Consider the following 18,426-nt stretch of genomic DNA (forward strand, 5'->3'; position numbering starts at 1 on the left):
GTGTAGGTTCCACTGTCAGACAGCCTCAGGTTGGTCAGATTCAGGCTGAGATCTCCAGTCTCCAGAGCTTCAGTCTTCATGGAAGTTCTGCCTCTGTAATGCTGGTTCTGATCCTTCAGGTCATCTCCTTCCTGCTGACGCTGGTGGACGGTTGAAGGACTGAGGTTGGAGCGGCTCCACACCACTGTGGGGTCGTCTAAATCAAAAGTGTCAAACTCACAGAGCAGCAGGATGAACTGATGGCCCTCAAACATCTCCACAGCTGAGTCCTGCTGGGACACTGTGAGGACACATAGAGTAGATGGTTTCAGATTTAACATCATCATCTGCATGAGATCTGAAAATAAGCTGTCAGCAAGAAGAACGGAGCAAACAGGACTTGTTCTGAAAGAAGGTTCAATGAAGCTCTTCAACACAGTCCTCTCTGGAGGAACCTGGAGGCCAACAGTATGAGGAGCTGCTTGAATCTCTAAGTTCAAGAGCTGCTTGGTTCAGATCAGGCATCTAAAGCTGAGTTGGCAGCTTCTGGTGTGTTATGAGAACTTGAGCATCCAAGTCCGAGGACATGGTCTTGAGCCGGAAAAGGGTAGAGTGCCTTTTCCGGGTTGGGGTGTCCTGCCTCAAGTGGAGGAGTTCAAGTATCTTGGGATCTTGTTCATAAATGAGGGAAAAATGGAGCGGGAGATCAATAGACACATTGCATCAGCAATGATGCGGACGCTGTACCTGTCCGTCGTGGTGAAGAGAGAGCACCGGCGAGGGGGTCTTGGCTGGGTAGTGTGCAGTGTTGACTGAGATGTGGATTCGCTTTGGTGGAGGGGCTGGCCAGCCTGCTTGGTGCGGCGAGGTGTGCTGTGCGGGAGGGTGGATGGCCAGCATCCTGGGGCACCTCCGGGGTTTGGGGGGCTGCAGCGTGTGAGGATTGTGTCCTCTTCTTGGATGTGGGGTCACCGGCACCTGGATCGGCTGAGCAGCGGTGGTACAGCTGAGCTGGATAATGTTTCTCCCTGGGCAATCATTGCAGTGGGAGTGATTTGGTGTGTCTGTGTGGTTGCGGGGGCGTGGTGGAGGACTGCGGCTCCGAGTGCTTGCCGCTGGCCGGGGACCTCTTGCCTGGTGATTTTGTCCCGTCTTGGTGTGGGGTCGGGGGTTCCGTTGTGAGCTCGGTGATTGGTGGTGTCTGCCCTGTTGCACCTGTGGGCTGGGGTGGCGTTGCGCAGGGTCCTTGCCTTGCTGTCGCGGCGCGCTGTGTGGTGGGGGCGGGACACGGTGGGGCTGCTTGGGGCGGGGCTATGTGTAGCTTGTGCTGTGTGGGTGTGGCTTTGTCGGCTTTTCGGGAATGAAGCTCACCTGTGGGGTGTGCCCATGTGCTGTGGGGAGGGGATTCATGGCATTCGGGTTTGGGGGGCATGTGTTTGATATCTGTGTCCTGGTTGGGGGTGGCCCTTTGGGGAGATTCATGTCGTGGTTCATTTGGGGTGGCGGGCTTGTGGGGTTGGGATCGCAATTCATTGGGGGTTTAGGACTATTTTATTCTGTGGCGGCACTGGTTGGCGGGGCTAGTTTGGACCATGTAGACCCCTCTTTTTTACATGGCCCCCTCTCCGGATAAGGATGGGGGTCATTGGGGACTGTGTTTGCGGCGGGGGCTCGGGGTCACCCAGTTTCAGGCATGGGCCCTGGACCAGGTTCAGGTGCCCGGGGTGGTCTGCCTGTCTCCACCCCCAGAGGGAAGGGGACCACCTCCTGGGTCTGGGGGCTGGTTGTCCCTATGGGGTATCGACACCTGGACCTGAGAGTGCAGAGTATGTATGGGGAGTGTGAGTGAGTGTACGACGTCCATTGTTGTTTGTCTTTATGTTGGGTGCGTGGGTGTTTTTATGTGTACTCGTGAGGGTGGGAATGTGTGATTGTGACTGTGTGTACCTGTTTCTGTGTCAGGCTGGGTCTTGGGCTGGTCCCTCTCTTGGGTCAGTTGGGGCTGCCCATCAAATGTGGGGCCTATTTCCTTCCCGCCACACTATCTGCCGGTGGTTGGTGTCTCTGGCCACTTTTGTACTTATGGTTCTCGGTATCAGGGCTGGGTGCTTTGGTGTGTGCTGGCTCACTCCCGGTTGCTGCTTTCTGGGGCCTGGAACCCTGGGCTCTGTCGAGCCTCTGCTTGGGGAGTGATATGTCCCGGGTTCTCGGGTCTCTGGGTCCATGGCTAGATCTGCGTAGACAGGCGTAGACGGCCGCCGGCGGGGCATGTGGGCTTGTCACTGCAGCTCCTTGGGGCTTCTGCACTGTGGCTGCTGGGTGGTTCCCCTGGGACTCTCCCCTGCACTTCTATGGTGGGGTGCAGTAGTCCCAGTGGTGGTTGTTCTGGGGTTCCTGTGCTCTGGGGGGCGTTTGGATGTCTGTGGCTCGGATCTCCTCCGTATCTGTCCCAGGTCCAGGGGGCAGGTCTGTGGCTCCTCACACTCACTACTGCATATTTTTATGGAGAAACCTTGTGTAACCCAGAAAGAAACCCAGGAAAAAAACTGCCCTTAATCCCGCCTTTGCTGCTCCATTGGTTGGAGGGACAGTTAGTCACACAGTGCATTCAGCCAATCACTGCACCTGAAGTGGTTATTCAGGCCTGCTCCAGCTTTCCCAATCAGGTGTGAGGGGAAGAGCTGGAGACAAAGGAGCTACAGATCTGAATACCCAGTGAGCTTGGAGCCATGAAGCTGTCATGCACTGAACTATATATGGAATTGGTGACCCTTTTAGGGTTAAAGGATGGCGAGCTTCTGACAACTGGTTGGGCCTGGAGAACTTGAAATTCACTCCATACTGGTCTGGTAGGAGGCTGATGGTCCGTAGTATTTCCCCCTCCTTCTCACTATACCGACACACAATCCATTATTCATTTCTTCTTCATCGGGAACAAATTGCGCTGGACATTTTCATCTTAAGTATCTGGATAATCAGACCATGAACTATTTAAATGTGTGTCAATCAGACATTGTGCTGACCGAAGGGGAAATTTAGGATTTTTGTGCACATTCATATGGAAGATCTACTGCAGTCCTGTGTATATACATATAGTATTTATTGTTTGGTTTTATGTATGTTTTGTGTCTTGTGGTGTTCACTTTAATATAAATAATATAATATAAAATACATGGTATTGAAAGCAGTTATTCTTTTGCATTGTTTTTATTGATTACTGACAACAGCTCCAGTAGATGAATTTAGTCTTCTGATATCATATGCTATCTAGTCTCTTAGTACATTAAGTAGTGCTACATTATTGGCGAGCTAGCCAGGAGCTGTTTTGATCAGTAATTAATGGAAAACAATTGAATAAAGTTGCACAAATAAGTCTTGGTTCATACTCACCAATTCAGTTTCCATCATGGAAGTTTTTGAAACTTTTGGTCTAAAAATCTGTAATACAGTATTGATTGATGGAGTCTTAGAGAACCCCCCTGATGAACTCATTCATTTTCTTGAGCAGTATGGTAATATTAAGCAGAAAACTACCATAGATTTACGCAAATCAGAATTTGATCAAATGTTGGTTGTTGAATATGATTCTGGATTATCTTTAGCACGCTTATCTCCAATATTACCATATACATTTACTTCAGGTGTGGGTGATAAATTTCATATTGAAAGTGTGTCTGAGATTTATGCCTCAAAGGTTGGTGGCTTAAAGACAAACAAGTATTTGGCAGATTTACAAGAAGTTGCCAAGATGTCTGGAAAAAATTATGCTGAAGTCCCCACAGAAGTGATGTCTCAGATACAGCAGTCTGTAGCAGACTACTGTCCTGTGGTGCCAGTGAAGGCAAAAGAGGAAAAACCTGCGGAGGAAGATGAAGAGCAGCAGCCATTAGCTCATGCTACAACTCAACTCATTTTCCTCTGTCACCCCTTTCACAGTCAGCTCCTCTTCCCTCCAGTTCTTCTGTCTCCAGCAGAACTGAAGTGCAAGATCAGGAGAAGCGGTCCACATGCAACGCTACATTGTGGAGCATGTTGTCAGGAGTGGGGACAGCTCTCTGCATATGCATACATCCCATAGACTGAGAGCATTCTCTGGAAAAGTCCCCAGGCCAAGTCATGAGACTGACTATGACACATGGACAAGAGTTGATTTAGTTCTTCTAGATCCCTCTATGTCACAGTTGCAATGTACCAGACTACTCCGTGATAGTCTACTTCCACCTGCCTGTGATATAGTGAAACATATGAGTCCTGATACATTACCAAAAGTATACATGCAACAACTTGATTCAGCTTATGGAACTGTTCAAGATGGAGAGGAGTGGTATGTTAAATTCATGGACACCTATCAAGATAGTGGAGAAAAGCCAGGTGCCTATTTGCAGCATCTGCAGGTTGTGCTACAGCATGCAGTAAAGAGAGGAGGTGTTTTGGAGAAGGACATGGACGTACGACTGTTGACTCAATTTTGTAGAGGACGTTGGGACAATAATCTAATATCAGAACTTCAACTTAAACAGAGAAAAATGAATCCACCTTCATTTGCTGAGTTTTTGTTGTTACTTAGAACTGAAGAGGACAGGGAAGCAGCACAAACCTTGAGGATGAAGCACCATTTGGGGACCATTAAACAGAAGGCTACATCTCAAGTCCAGTTTGCACATACTGATCAGGAAACTAACCTGTGTATTGCTTTGAACAACATGACTAAACAGCTTTCCCAGCAGATGGCATCAATACAGCAGCAGCTCACTGCTCTAACAGCAGGTCAGATGGGCACTAAGCTACCTTTTGCTACAAAAGCTACTTCAAAGCCTAATGTGACAAAGACTGTTAAAGATGCAAATTTCAGCACTTCTAACTCTAAACCTGGGTTTTGTTTCCGTTGTGGGGAGGATGGCCATGTTAAGCCTCAATGTGATAATGAGCCTAATCCAGCATTGGTCAGTGCAAAGTGGAAAATATTTTATAATAAACAGAAGAAACAGAGACAAAATCTCTCTACTTCAGCACATTTAAACTAGTTTCAGTTCCTGATGAGGGGTGAACAGGAACTGAGCTGGACCAACCTTGTCCCGCAAAGAGAGAGTCTGTTAAGTGTGCCAAGTTGCAGACAAAAAACAAAACTAACTTGCCAAATGGATTAATCGGCTCCAGATGTACAGCAGAAGTCAACATTGCTGGCTACAACTCTCAATGTCTTCTGGATACCAGCTCTCAAGTCACTACAATTCCAGTTTCTTTCTTCAATGAGCATCTCTCAGGTCAACCAATTCACTCGCTAAGTGACCTACTTCATGTTGAAGGGGCTGCAGGTCAACAGGTTCCGTATCTGGGTTATGTTGAAGTATCAATAACATTTCCAAAAGACTTCATTGGGAGTGACTTAACAGTTGAAACCCTTGCTTTGGTTGTTCCTGATGTGAGACCCGGATTTCCAGTTTCAGTACTAATAGGTATGAATACACTTGAAATTCTCAATGGAAAATTTCGTTCCAGTGATTGTCCAACATTTCAACCTACCTCATATGGGTTTAAAACAGTTCTGCATCAGTTAATGCATCAGCAGAACTGTGGCAACCATTTGGGTGTTGTGACACTCCACAGCAAAACCCCTGTGCTTATTCCAGCTGGTTGCACAGTAGTGGTTGAGGGTTGTGCCAAGCTTTCTAGTGCGACAAGTCAGTGTGCTGTCGTTCAGCACCCGGTTTCAGGGCTGCCGGGTGGCCTGGTTGTCAGTAGCTGTCTGGTTGCACTTCAAGTTGGCTCACTCGATAAGGTTCCAGGTGCTGTCTCCAATGAAACAAAGCATGCCACCTTCATTTCAGCTTTAAGTATCATTGCTGAACTGGAAGCCTATGCAGGTATCATCTCAGAGCCCCATGTGACCAATCATATAGTTGAGGAGACATCAACAGCACCTTTGAACATCAATTTTGGTGAGTCACCAATACTGCCAGAATGGAAGGAAAAATTATAAAAAGTTAAATGCCATACCTTTGAAGGTGGAACTCATTTGATGTCGCCCGTTCTGGCCCCTGGCAGACATTTGACTATGGTCGCTGGTGTCTCTAGTGCCACGTTTCTGACTATGGAGCTGCCAATTACTAGAGTTGGCTTCTCAGCGGGTGTGTCGCTGAGCGGGCAAAATCTGTTAGAAACGCAGACGGGTTGGTGGTGACCTGTGGGCTGGGATCTAGGACTATACTTTCTACGTACCGTCACCCAGCCGGCCTGAAGCCCCGGCTGCACGGGCTCTGCTGGAGGACTGCTACGGGGAGCTACCCTTGGTGGCTCCGCGCTGGCTAAGGGGCCTCGGCTATCTGCTGGTTTTTCAACAGCGCGGAGCCGGGCCTCCAATTCCGACACCCTCGCCTCCAAAGCTACAAAAATGCTACATTTATTACACGTACCATTATCACTAAAGGAGGCAGAGGAGTAACTGAACATCTGACACAGAGAGCAGGAGAGAGGAGACTCAGAGAGAGAAACAGTAGAACGGGTAGCCATGGTGGAGCTAAAGCTAAGCTAGCGACACCTTACCACTACTAGAAAAACCGTGTAAGACACGGAGAGTCCCCAAACGTTAAATACACCAACAGAAAGTATGTGTTTTAATGTGCTTATGTATTAGAACAAGTAAGAGAAATCACAGTAGAGAGAAATCAGATCAAACGAGAGAGCTTCACACACCAAACAATTCACCGACAGCGAAAACAGGAAGTGACTAAACGAACGTTACCCAGAGCTGGAGTAACGTTCGTTTAGTCGTAAGACCCCCTGCAGGAAAATTAAAATCTTTAACCCATTTATTGATGCACTCGGTGCTTTTTGGTTCATATGTTTTCAGCCTAAAATCAAACGTTTCTCTCTGGGGAGGAGGTCATTCCTTAGAACCCTTCTAGCCCATTATGCGTCTGGGCAATGGGGAATATTCCTTTAAAACTGGTCCCCATCTGGACCAAGAGTCAGAGCCTTCTGGGCACTCTGTAACCTTCCCTCTAACTGTTGGTAGGAGAGCCCAGCTCAGCCATGGTCAGTCAGGGAGTGGTCTTCTGTAGTGTAACGTCTCTACCTGCTCGCAACGAGGTCCGCTCTAAGGGAAAATCCCAAATCACCTAGATGCTTTTAGACCCATACTTTCTTAAAATTAAATCAAACGTTATGTGTCTCAATAATGCAGAAAATATTCCTTTTAAAACTGTTCTACATCTGGACCAAGAGTCTCACTGTGGACAACAAGGTCCTTTACGCTGTCTGTTCCAAGGTGGAAAATCTTAACTGACCTTTAACCCTAGTAGAAATGTCTATGTTGTAATGAATAGTTTACAAAAGCAGCTCTAAACAAATGGGTTTTAACCTTGATTTAAAAGAACTCAGGGATTTAGCATCTCTACAGTTTTCTTCAAGCTTGTTCTAAATTAGTGGAGCATAAGAACTGAATGCTGCTTCTCCATGTTGGGTTCTGGTTCTGGTTCTGGTTCTGGGGAGACTCAGTTGATACATAATTTCTTTCAAGTTTTTGTTGATGATTTGGTAGAATTGTGTCATTTTGTCCAATTTCGTTCTGACTGGACACAATCAGTGCACATTGGTGCTGGACTTGATGTTGATGTCCAGACTGCTCCTCTAATCTTCTAGATTTTATCAGTATGTCATATCCATGGTGGTTTGTGTGCAGGCTGTGTGTGTGCTGTTTTCTTTCTGCAGTTAGTTTCCAGAAAAGATGAAGATTGCTGAGGTTATCCCTATTTACAAGGCTGGGAACAAACGTTTCTAATTACAGACCGACTTCCTTTTTTATCTCAATTCTCAAGATTACTGCAAAAAACATTTCATAAAAGATTATTTCCTTTTATTGTAAAATCTAATATTCTCTGTGAACAGCAACAAGGGTTCAGACCTGATAGGACGACTACTCTGCACTTGTTGATCTCGTGGAAAAAATATCTGATGTAATTGATAACAAACGATACACTGTGGGGGTGTTGTTAGCCCTAGCTAAAGCTCTCGATACTGTTAATCATGAATTATTAATCAACAAATAGTGTAAATATGGCACTAGGGGTGAGTCTCTCTGTTGGATCAAGATTTACAGAATAGATCACAGTCTGTCCACATTGAAAACACTGACTCACAGTTACTGACAATGACCACTGGTTTCCTGCAGGGGTCAGCGTTGAGTCCTTTTTATTTATTATATTTATTAATAATCTATGTTTAGTTTCAAAAACATTACATTTATTACATTGCATATATTATTTGCGGATGATACTAATATCCTTAGTTCTGATAAATATTTAAAAACACTAATGGACACAATTGAACTAAAATTAAATATATTAAAGTATTGGTTTGATTTAAACAAATTAACCTTGAATTTAAAGAAAACTAAATTTATCATATTCACAAATCATGGTATTAATGTCAACACAAAACTGAAAATAAATGACCCAGAAATCCAAAGAGTAAATGATGGCAAACTTCTGGGGGTAATAATAGAAAATAAGTTAAGTTGGAAACCACATATTGATTATTGATTAGAGCAAAGTTGTCCAAATCAGTTAAAGAGTTTCTAAATCCAACACATTTATAACTCTTGTGCTGCTCCTTAGTTCTACCTGACCTGATGTTCTGTATTGAAGTGTGGAGGAAACACCTACAGAACAAACTAAACCCTTTGTTCATCATTCAAAAGAGAGCTCTTTGAATTTTAAATAAAGCTGATTATAGAAAGCATACAAAACTATTTTTATTAATCTACAAACATTAAAACTGAAAGATTTGGTTGACCTTAAAACCACTGTACTGTAAAGAATAATTAGTTGTATATTCAGAGCCTGTTTGATCAGGGACAAAATGTTCAGAAAAGCAAAAGTAAGAACAAACATTAAAAACAAACATTGTATTTCTTTTGTTGGGGTTGATGAATGGAATAAATTAGACCAGGAGCTAAAAGACTGTACAACATTAATATAATTAAAAACATATTTAAAACAAATGTGATTAAACATTATGAATCATGTGAATGTAATTAACAGCAGCGAGCTGTTGGCTGGATTATTGGTTTTCTAAAATATTATTATTGCAGACTGTAATTATTTCCGTAAATTCTAGTTTTGTAAATATGATAAAGGTAACTATCCTCCTTTCTACTCCAGTGTAAACTGGTTTTGGGAGTGGCCATTATAAGCTTATTGCTTCTGCATATATAACCTTTAGGACAGTTTGGTTACAAGGTCATATATTGTATATTTGTTTCTTTGCAATAAAAAAAATGTCTGAATAAAGTTATAAATAAAATTTATAAACATTAAACCTTGTTTCCTTTCCTGTGAGACAGAGTTGGGCTTGAAAGTTCTTAGAAAGTATCGGTACTTTTACCCAGGTATACTTTCATATCTCTGGATACGGACTGACGTCACTCCACCCCCAAACACACGGATCTGAGGATGGGTTTGGAAGTTCTGGTAACTTGTTCCTAGGAACCGGACTCGGTTCGGTTTAAGTCCAGAGTAAAAACTTACCAGTAGAAGTAAAGAAGAAGCTGACAGAGAACAGAATCCACCAGAGATCCGCTGAGCTCCATGCTGCCATTTTCTTTGCTTTCATTTCCTTATTGATGAAAACCGTTATCTGAGCGTGACCCAGTTGTTTTCTACGGTGCCCGCCAAGGGACATAGAGGACACATGTAATACTTTTGCGTTCGCTCGCGAAAGTATTTAATTATCTTGAGAAAACTGTGTATTTTGGAACAGCAGCACAGATGACAAACTGCTCACAAAACAAACAACATGATATGGATTATTTGTCATCTGCAGGTTAACATGCAGTCAACGATGCGATTAAATGGTTAGAAGAACCGTTCAACTCACTATAAAAATAAAATAAAGTACACATCATGCAGCAGTAATAAGCTAATAAAGTGTCACAGATGTGGTTTCATGCAGTTTTATGGTCCAGAGTTCAGTAGTTTGACAGCTTGTGGATAAAAACTGTCTTTACGTCTGATTGAAGATCATTTTATTTAAGGCCGATTTCAAAATAAAACTCAATAAATCTCAAAAACGGGTGAAGTGTTTGTTCCATTTTTGCAGTTGTCTGGTTTGGAAACTATCCCTAAAAGTATTGCGAGATAACGCAAAGACTATTTGTCCCTTCGCAGGATCCGTGGATTTCTGACCGAACTCAAATGTTCCGAGAACAAATAAAACGCTGAGAGAAAATCTGAACCCAAACTCTGAACCCGTCCATTTCAGAATATCAGTTTTATTGTGTGCTTCAAATCACGGGGTTCTGCATTAAAACTGTAAAAATAATGACTTCTACATCCCATATTTCTTGGAAGTCAAACGTCATCAGCGCTGACGTAACGACGCCTTGACCATATTTAGACGAGACGGTCTGCCTACAGTTGGAGCTCCACAGGAAGCGGAAGTGATAAGGAAATGTATCATTTCTGGAGGAAAAACGTCTTCAGGAGAGTTTTTAAAATTTATATTTTTATCGTAGTTGACTGTCGTAAACAGCAGAGCTTCACCGTATTCAGAAACACGTCACATATTAGCAAGATTTACAAAGTTAAACGATGACTGGTTATCAATAACAAGACATTTAATAATGAACGTCTTATTGCTACAGCTCCCCCTGCTGCTGGGAGTCAGGAAATGTAACAGGTGGTGCTCCTGATATCTGGAGGGAAATAACCGACTCAACATCTTCATAACAACATAGTTATGTTTTGATACACATGAAATGACAACAAATGACTTGTTATTAAAATCTTATTATTGAAAAAATATAAACAGAAACATTCGTCTCATTTTATGGTTGCTTTAGATTTATTTTTACTGTCCATCTGCCCATTCAATAACTGTTAAATTAGGTTTCAGTTGAAAATAAAAAATAAGAGTTTATGAAATGAATCCTGCTATACATTTTAGTCACAAATGCAGTTAAAAGCAAGCAAGGACTGAATCATTCTAGCTCCTCTCTAAATGTACCGATACTATGTAAAGATGTAGAACTATGAAACCCCAACATGTGTGGAAACCAGAACCCTCAGTTTATTTTATCTTTCCTTTACAAGAAGGTTTGAATCCTGCGCTCTTTCTGAACGGACAGGGAAGCTCGTCCTATGTTCTCCCATTACTTGCATACACACGTGGACAAAATTGTTGGTACCCCTCCGTTAATGAAAGAAAAACCCACAATGGTCACAGAAATAACCTGAATCTGACAAAGGTAATAATGAATAAAAATTATATGAAAATGAACAAATGAAAGTCAGACGTTACTCTTCAAACATGCTTCAAAATAAACTGATGAAACAGGCCTGGACAAAAATGATGGTACCTTAACTTAACATTTTGTTTCACAACCTTTTGAGGCAATCACTGCAATCAAACGATTACTATAACTGTCAATGAAACTTCTGCACCTCTCAACAGGTATTTTGGACCACTCCTCATGAGCAAACTGGTCCAGTTGTCTCAGGTTTGAAGGGAGACTTTTCCAGACGGCATGTTTCAGCTTCTTCCAAAGATGCTCAATAGGATTTAGGTCAGGGGTCATAGAAGGCCACTTCAGAATAGTCCAATGTTTTCCTCTTAGCCATTCTTGGTGTTTTTAGCTGTGTGTTTTGGGTCATTATCCTGTTGCAAGACCCATGAGCTGAGACTGAGACCAAGCTTTCTGACACTAGGCAGCACATTTCTCTCTAGAATCCCTTGATAGTCTTGAGATTTCATTATACCTGAACAGATTCAAGACACCCTGTACCAGATGCAGCAAAGCAGTCCCAGAGCATAACAGAGCCTCCTCCATGTTTCACAGTAGGGACAGTGTTCTTCTCTTCATATGCTTCATTTCTCCATCTGTGAACATAGAGTTGATGTGCCTTGCAAAAATCTAAATTTTTGTCTCATCGGTCCGTAGGACATTCTCCCAGAAGCTTTGTGGTTTGTCAACATGTAGTTGCCAGTCTGACTTTTTTATGATTTGTTTTCAACCATGGTCTCCTTGGTCGTCTCCCATTAAGTCCACTTTGCCTCAAACAACATCAGATGGTGCGATCTGACACTGATGTTCCTTGAGCTTGAAGTTCACCTTTAATCTCTTTAGAAGTTTTTCTGGGCTCTTTTGTTACCGTTTGTATTATCGTCTCTTTGTTTTGTCATCAGTTTTCCTCCTGCAGCCACGTCCAGGGAGGTTGGCTACAGTCCCATGGATCTTAAATTTCTGAATAATATGTGCAACTGTAGTCATGAACATGAAGCTGCTTGGAGATGATCTTATAACCTTTACCTTTAACATACTTGTCTATAATTTTCTTTCTAATCTCCTGAGACTCTTTCCTTCGCTTCTTCTGGTCCATGTTGAGTCTGGTACCATGTCACCAAACAGCACAGTGACTACCTGTAGCTCTATATATAGGCCCACTGACTGATTACAAGAATGTAGACGCCTGTGATGCTAATTAATGGACACACCTAGATTTAAAATGTCCCTTTGGTCACATTATTTTCAGGGTAACCATCATTTTTTTTATTTTTTTAAATAATTCTGTTGAAGCATTTTTGAAAAACAATGTCTGACTTTCATTTGTTCATTTTCATAGAATGTTTATTCATTATTACCTTTGTCAGATTCAAGTTATTTCTGTGACCATTGTGGGTTTTTCTTTCATTAACCGAGGGGTACCAACAATTTAATCCACGTGTGTATCTATGTGACATCTGAAATAGACAATTTTAGTGTATGAGCCACTGTCAATGTGCTGCTGCCCTCAAAGTGTATCATAGCTGTAGTTCATTACTGATCGGCTCTCTGAAAAGAATATAAATCTTATCTGTTTTATACATATCATTTGAAAAGGATAGATTATTCTCAGACATTAGGTCCACACAGATACTGAAAACACCTTCATCACATAGCAGTATGGAGAGTATGGAGATAGTATGAAGTACGGAGAAATGTAATAGTTGAATTTCAGATGACTGAGAAGATCGCTTACCTGAAGGTAGAAGAGGATGTTCCAGGGAGAGGTGAGTAGAGCCACAGAAAACCAAGTTTGACAGGTCGGCGTGATATGCGAGAGGTTCCTTCCAGGAAGTGAGTGGATTTGGAGGGTGGACAGGCAGAGCGTGGAGGGCGAGCAGAGGTTCTCTGGATCTGAATAATTTCCTTCTGCTGGCTGATCCAGGGAAACCGGAGGAGTCATATGGCTGAGATAAACATACTTAGGCACATTATGTCTCTGCTTTCCCAAGTTATCCTGGGAGAGGGCAGACAAGGCCAAAGTACAATCCAACAGATACTCTCACCTGAGTCTGAGATGACCAGGTAGGAAAGTCAATGCAGTTGTTTTCAAAGGGGCAGGTCAGGGTGTTACACTGTGCTTCTGTATATATGTGTCTTTTTCTTTTTCTCATTTTTGATCTTAACCGTTTTTTTGCTATCATGTAATTCGTATGTATCATGCATGGATCATTTAATGTAATATTGCTTTGCCCCGTGTCTGACTGTAAGTTAACGCTCTAGACCAGACATGTCAAACTCTGGTCTTTGAGAGCTGGTCTGGTGCAACGTTTTGATGTGATGTGTGCTTGAGGATTAGAGTTTGACACTACGTCATTCCCCAGATTTTTTTAGGACATGAGAAAAAGAAAAATGAGAAACCTGAAGAAATGCTAAAGTGGAACCACTTTGAGGTCTCGTTTTTTCACTTGCCTGTAAATGTAACACAACTCCTTCTCCTTCAGTGAAGCTGAAGCTGTTTCAAGCAGGGCTGGGAAAGAGGACACTGTCTATAACATCTGATTTGTCACATGCAGAGGTGAAAGGTCATTAGTACACAGTGGTCATGATATGTCTGTGTAAGGTTTTCAGTGGAAGTTCCCTGTTGGTTTCTCCAAACTCCCCTGTTTATGTTCAGACCAGATTCATGGTTTATTTCTCGTACTTGTCGTCTTCCGCTTTATCCGGGACTGTGTTGTGGGGGCAGCAGACTCAGCAGAGACGCCCAGACGTCCCTCTGCCCAGACACCTCCTCCAGCTCCTCCAGGGGGAAGCCCATTTCTATGTTTAGATATTTATGTTCTTTTGCTCATCTTTAGCTGTTTATTAGATTCCCTGATCATCTAACCTTGAAAACTGGCTCAGAGTTTATCTGTTCTTTCTTTCTAGATGAAACGACTAAAGGAGCTACATCCATTAACATTTACTTTTCCTTCCCATAGAAAGTATGGGGCGGTGTCTACGAAAACATGGCGGCGGCCATGTTGGCCAATCAGATCCCTGAAATATCAGCCGGTGGTCCGATGACAGCAGAGGATAAACCTTTTCCAGCTGGGACCATGTGGACCATGTAGAGCAGGAAGTACAGACGCTACACCAGGCTGGTTCTCTTAGAGCCGGTTTTATTCTCCTTTAACTGAGCATTAAGAGCTCTGCCATCTCTTACGAAGGAATGGATCTTAAGTCGCTTTTACAGTGGAGCCTTTTTCTGGATTTGTCTGCGGTTTTCCTCTCGGTGTTTGGAGACGGTGGGAGCTTTTTTCATATTATTCTATGATTTAAATGAAAATGATAAATCTAACATGAATGAATGAATGGCCTGATTGTCAATGTACAGTGAAATCAGGAGAACCTGTCCTATAAGGTGCAGTCAGTAAAAGTAAAAAAAAAAACTATATCACAAAATGACTGAAATGGGTACTGCGCATGCGCCAGCTGATCAGTAACAGTAAATGTGGTCAGAAAGGAGCAATAAAAACCAAGTGGAAACATCCTGTTACACTAACACGGTAAAAACACTAACTTCATGTTGAGGACCAGAGACTCAGCCTTTAATTTCTGTCTCTATAGCAACACAGTGTGAGGAGTCAAACGTTTTGTGTGCAGGGATATGGCAGGCCGTTTTAACATAAAATCGGCTTCGTCTGACTTCGTCTGAAATTGATTTATGTCTAGGCATATTAGTTAATTAAGATATCTGTAATTATATTTTGACTAGGTAAACTAGATTGGCATAAATGACATCAGATGTACTGTTAAAAACAGGTGAAAAACAGGTGAAAATAAGGTAAGGTTCTGCTGTCTTGGTGTCTTCCTGGGGTGTCGATAAGAACACTTCTGGAGTTAGGATGCAGTTTGCATTTACTGAATGCTGAATGGTCTCTGGTCCAGTCCAGAGGCTGGACCAGAGACCAGGTATCTCATTAAAGGTGCTGTGGGGCTTTGCTTTGACCTCTGACCTCTGTGCTCTGTGTCGTTTCCTCTCCTGCAGGTCAGATCAACATCGCAGCAGAACCTGGACAGAACATCACTCTGCCATGCGGAGCTCCTGACAATAAGGCCATCATAGTTGTGGAGTGGAGCAGAACTGATCTGGAGTCAGAATATGTTCTTCGCTACAGAGACGAGCAGTTTGACCCAGAAAACCAGCATCTATCTTTTAGGAACCGGGTGGATCTGCAGGACCGGCAGATGAAGGATGGAGACGTGTCTTTGGTTCTGAAGAACGTGACGATGGATGACAGAGGAACATACGAGTGTCGGGTCGTTCAGAGAGGAACTAACCGCAGGAAGAGAGCTGCTTTAAAGACCCGACCCATCAGCAGCATTGTTCTGGATGTGGTTCCATCAGGTGAGTTCGTACGGCCCAAATGAAAAATGTTTTAAAAGTTAAAAACTTTTAATCAGGTTGAATTTTTCCCTCCATGGATTCATGTTAGTCTGTGTTTCATCTGACCTTCTGTGTTGTTCTTCAGTCATCTTCTACCTGATACTCCTGGTTCTGTTCTGCAGGACATAAGGATGGAAGCAGCGAGGATGGAGGGAACAAGGTTGGACCTGTTGGACCTGCAGTCGGTCTCTCAGTTGGCATCATTGTTGCTGCTGCTGTTGGTTTTGTGATTTATAAGAAACGAAGACGTTTGAGGGAGAACGAGCAAGCAGCTGCAGAACTGGAGCTCCAGTCTGCTCTGCAGAGTCCAGATCCTGGTGCTGTTTCTTAGAGACAACTAAACACATCAAGCAAGTGTCCATGATGAAGTACACTGTACTGCCAAAAGTATTTGTCTGTCTACTTCTACGATGTCAGAGTTAGACACACTGATAAACTCAGAGAAGGTATGAATGAAGACACAAGTGAGTCAAAGTTATCTTTGGCTGCCAGGTAGAAACAGTTCATTCTCTTAGAGGAGCTGCTCTGTGTCACAACCTTTCATTAAAGGAAGGATAAACACTCATGTTACATCATCGTGGGTCTGGCTACACACAGTTTCACAAATACACGTCCTACTGAATAAAACTGGTTCTGTCCAGATACTGATCAGCCCACATGTCCACATCTGGCATCCAAGGACACGGAGATTAGCTGGGTTCAAACAGACTGCTTCCAGAACTCCTCCAAACACAAGTTCCTGCTCAGTCTGCATAGCAACCACCCAAATGCAACTTTAAGACAAGATGACAATTCTGTTAATAGTTCATAAAAGTTCTTCAAAGATAAATGTGAAAAGTATTCAATCAAAGTTCACCAAACTAAATAAATGAAAATGTCTTTTAAAGGTAAATCATTCAGGATAAAGAACCTTTTTAAATGAAGTAATGATAATTTATGTACAAATCTTCCAACAAACACATGAACTTTGATCACATCCTATCCTTAGTCTATCAGGTCCAGTTTGTTGATGGACCCACCGTTGTCAGCAACTTTAACTATTCTGTAAACATCTTCCAAGGTTTAGGAGTGTGTTCATAGTTGGATCAGAACCAGAACTGCAGCCTCATCATCCCAAAGGTGTTCAAGAAGGTTGAGGTCAGGACTCTGCAGGTCAGTCAAGGTTCTCCTCACCAAACTTTATACACCTGCAGCCTTGGATGTGCCTGGGACACCAGAACCCATTGATCTGGTGCTGTGACCCAATACTTCTAGCCATATAATGTTGTCTCCAAGTCGGGAAAAACATGGAGTAATGAATGAATGTAGTAATTATTCATACCAACAGATTTATTCCTAACTACAGCCAAATGGATCAGCTGATGGGTGAAGGAATGTTTTACAGGACCAGAACCATTAGAACATTCTGAAGTGTTGTAGAATATGAAGCAGAACCAAAGAAGTGTAGATGTTCCTGTGATTTGAATCCTGTAAACCCAGCGGTCCTGTGTGATAACAGTATGGGTCCAGTATGCTGCTGGCGGGCCTGGACATGTCCATCTGTGGTTCTTACCTTACAGCTTTACAACTAACAATCATAGGAGGCCTTTGGAGGAGATAAATGAAACATTGTCCCCAGTAGGTCCTATAGGTCCCTATAGGACCACCAGATACCACCTGACTGGGCTTATTATTTGTTCAGAGGCATTATCGGTTTGGTACCGTCCAGTTCCTCCCACCCAGAACCATGGGGTCAGAATCACTCTGCTTGTTTTACATTAAATGACCACTTGGTGGCACCGTAGAGCCACTTCAGCACCATGAAGCTTTAACTCCTAAATGAACCAGTTGGATGAAAAACCTTGATGCTTCATAAAGCTTCATCTGACTGTCGCTGCTTGTTTGCAATAAACTGATTAAAAGCTCCTGATTGATGGTAAATAAACCTCAAACAGATAAATGTACCTTTTATCTGAGTTTCATTTATTTTCCCTTTGCAACATTGCTTTGTTTTTACTGTGTTTTTGTTGAGGATTCCTCTTATGGAAATTCAGCTGGGACAGGAACTATTTGCTCTAACGTTGAAGCTCAGCTCTGGGAAGAAACAGGAAGGAGCATGATCAGGAGAGGGAGCTGCAGAGCTTCAGGGATTCAGAGAGGCTTGTAACAGCCTGCTTCACACAAGGATGATGGAGATGAATCATCCAGCAGAGAGAGAGAGCAGGAGGAGGAGAAGTCCATGTGTGGACCATGAGGAAATAAGATGCCAGCCACTTCTTCACTATATTAAATGCTTTCATTTTTCTCTCTCATGTATTGCATGTATTAAATCACACCCAGATATGGTAATCATGCTTATCTAACCATATAAAACCTTGTGACAGTGGATTTTAGAGCTAGTTTTTAGAGTTGAGTTGACCTTTTATTCTTCAGACTAGAAGTGAAGACTTTTTGTATTTTGTCATCTGCACCTTTTCTAGAAATTCTTCCTTTTTGGAACCTTTTATTTTTCACACAGAACCTCGTCTGGAAGTCTTTCTTTTTATCAGCTAGGTGTCCTTCTCTGAATGAATTTCTGGTTTCTGACTGAGGGTAATAATAAAAGGCAGGTGCTGAGGTTTTAAAGGGTTGTAGTTCGACTCCCTCCCAGAGTCAACCTGTAGGTCCCCACCTGGGGACAGAGGGGGTCTGTCTGTGGGAATATAAAAAGAAGAGAGACGGTCTGGGATTGCTGGGATAAGCTGACTCTCCTAAAAGTAAAAGGCAAACAGAGGCCTCC

General features: G+C 42.9%; 2 protein-coding genes across 2 annotated transcripts in view; one reads left to right on the forward strand and one right to left on the reverse strand.

Annotated features, from left to right (window-relative positions):
* LOC124880625 (junctional adhesion molecule-like) overlaps positions 1-18,426 on the reverse strand; it is an 84,727-nt gene that overhangs the window by 9,398 nt on the left and 56,903 nt on the right. The gene's annotated exons all lie outside the window — the stretch shown is intronic.
* Positions 13,772-17,611, forward strand: LOC124880608 (programmed cell death 1 ligand 1-like). Its single transcript, XM_047385882.1, has 4 exons — positions 13,772-13,817; positions 14,221-14,526; positions 15,270-15,629; positions 15,791-17,611. Exons 2-4 carry the CDS (start codon positions 14,451-14,453, stop codon positions 15,997-15,999), a joined length of 645 nt encoding a protein of 214 aa, XP_047241838.1. The 5' UTR covers positions 13,772-13,817; positions 14,221-14,450; the 3' UTR covers positions 16,000-17,611.

This window comes from Girardinichthys multiradiatus, chromosome 14 (genome assembly GCF_021462225.1).
Source record: "Girardinichthys multiradiatus isolate DD_20200921_A chromosome 14, DD_fGirMul_XY1, whole genome shotgun sequence".
NCBI classification, from domain to species: domain Eukaryota; kingdom Metazoa; phylum Chordata; class Actinopteri; order Cyprinodontiformes; family Goodeidae; genus Girardinichthys; species Girardinichthys multiradiatus.

Coding starts and splice junctions, on each gene's coding strand:
- LOC124880608 (XM_047385882.1), top strand. CDS start 14,451: ATGGATCTTAAGTCGCTTTTACAGTGGAGCCTTTTTCTGGATTTGTCT. Junction 14,527..15,269: donor CCTCTCGGTGTTTGGAGACG/GTGGGAGCTTTT, acceptor CCTCTCCTGCAG/GTCAGATCAACATCGCAGCA. Junction 15,630..15,790: donor TCTGGATGTGGTTCCATCAG/GTGAGTTCGTAC, acceptor TCTGTTCTGCAG/GACATAAGGATGGAAGCAGC.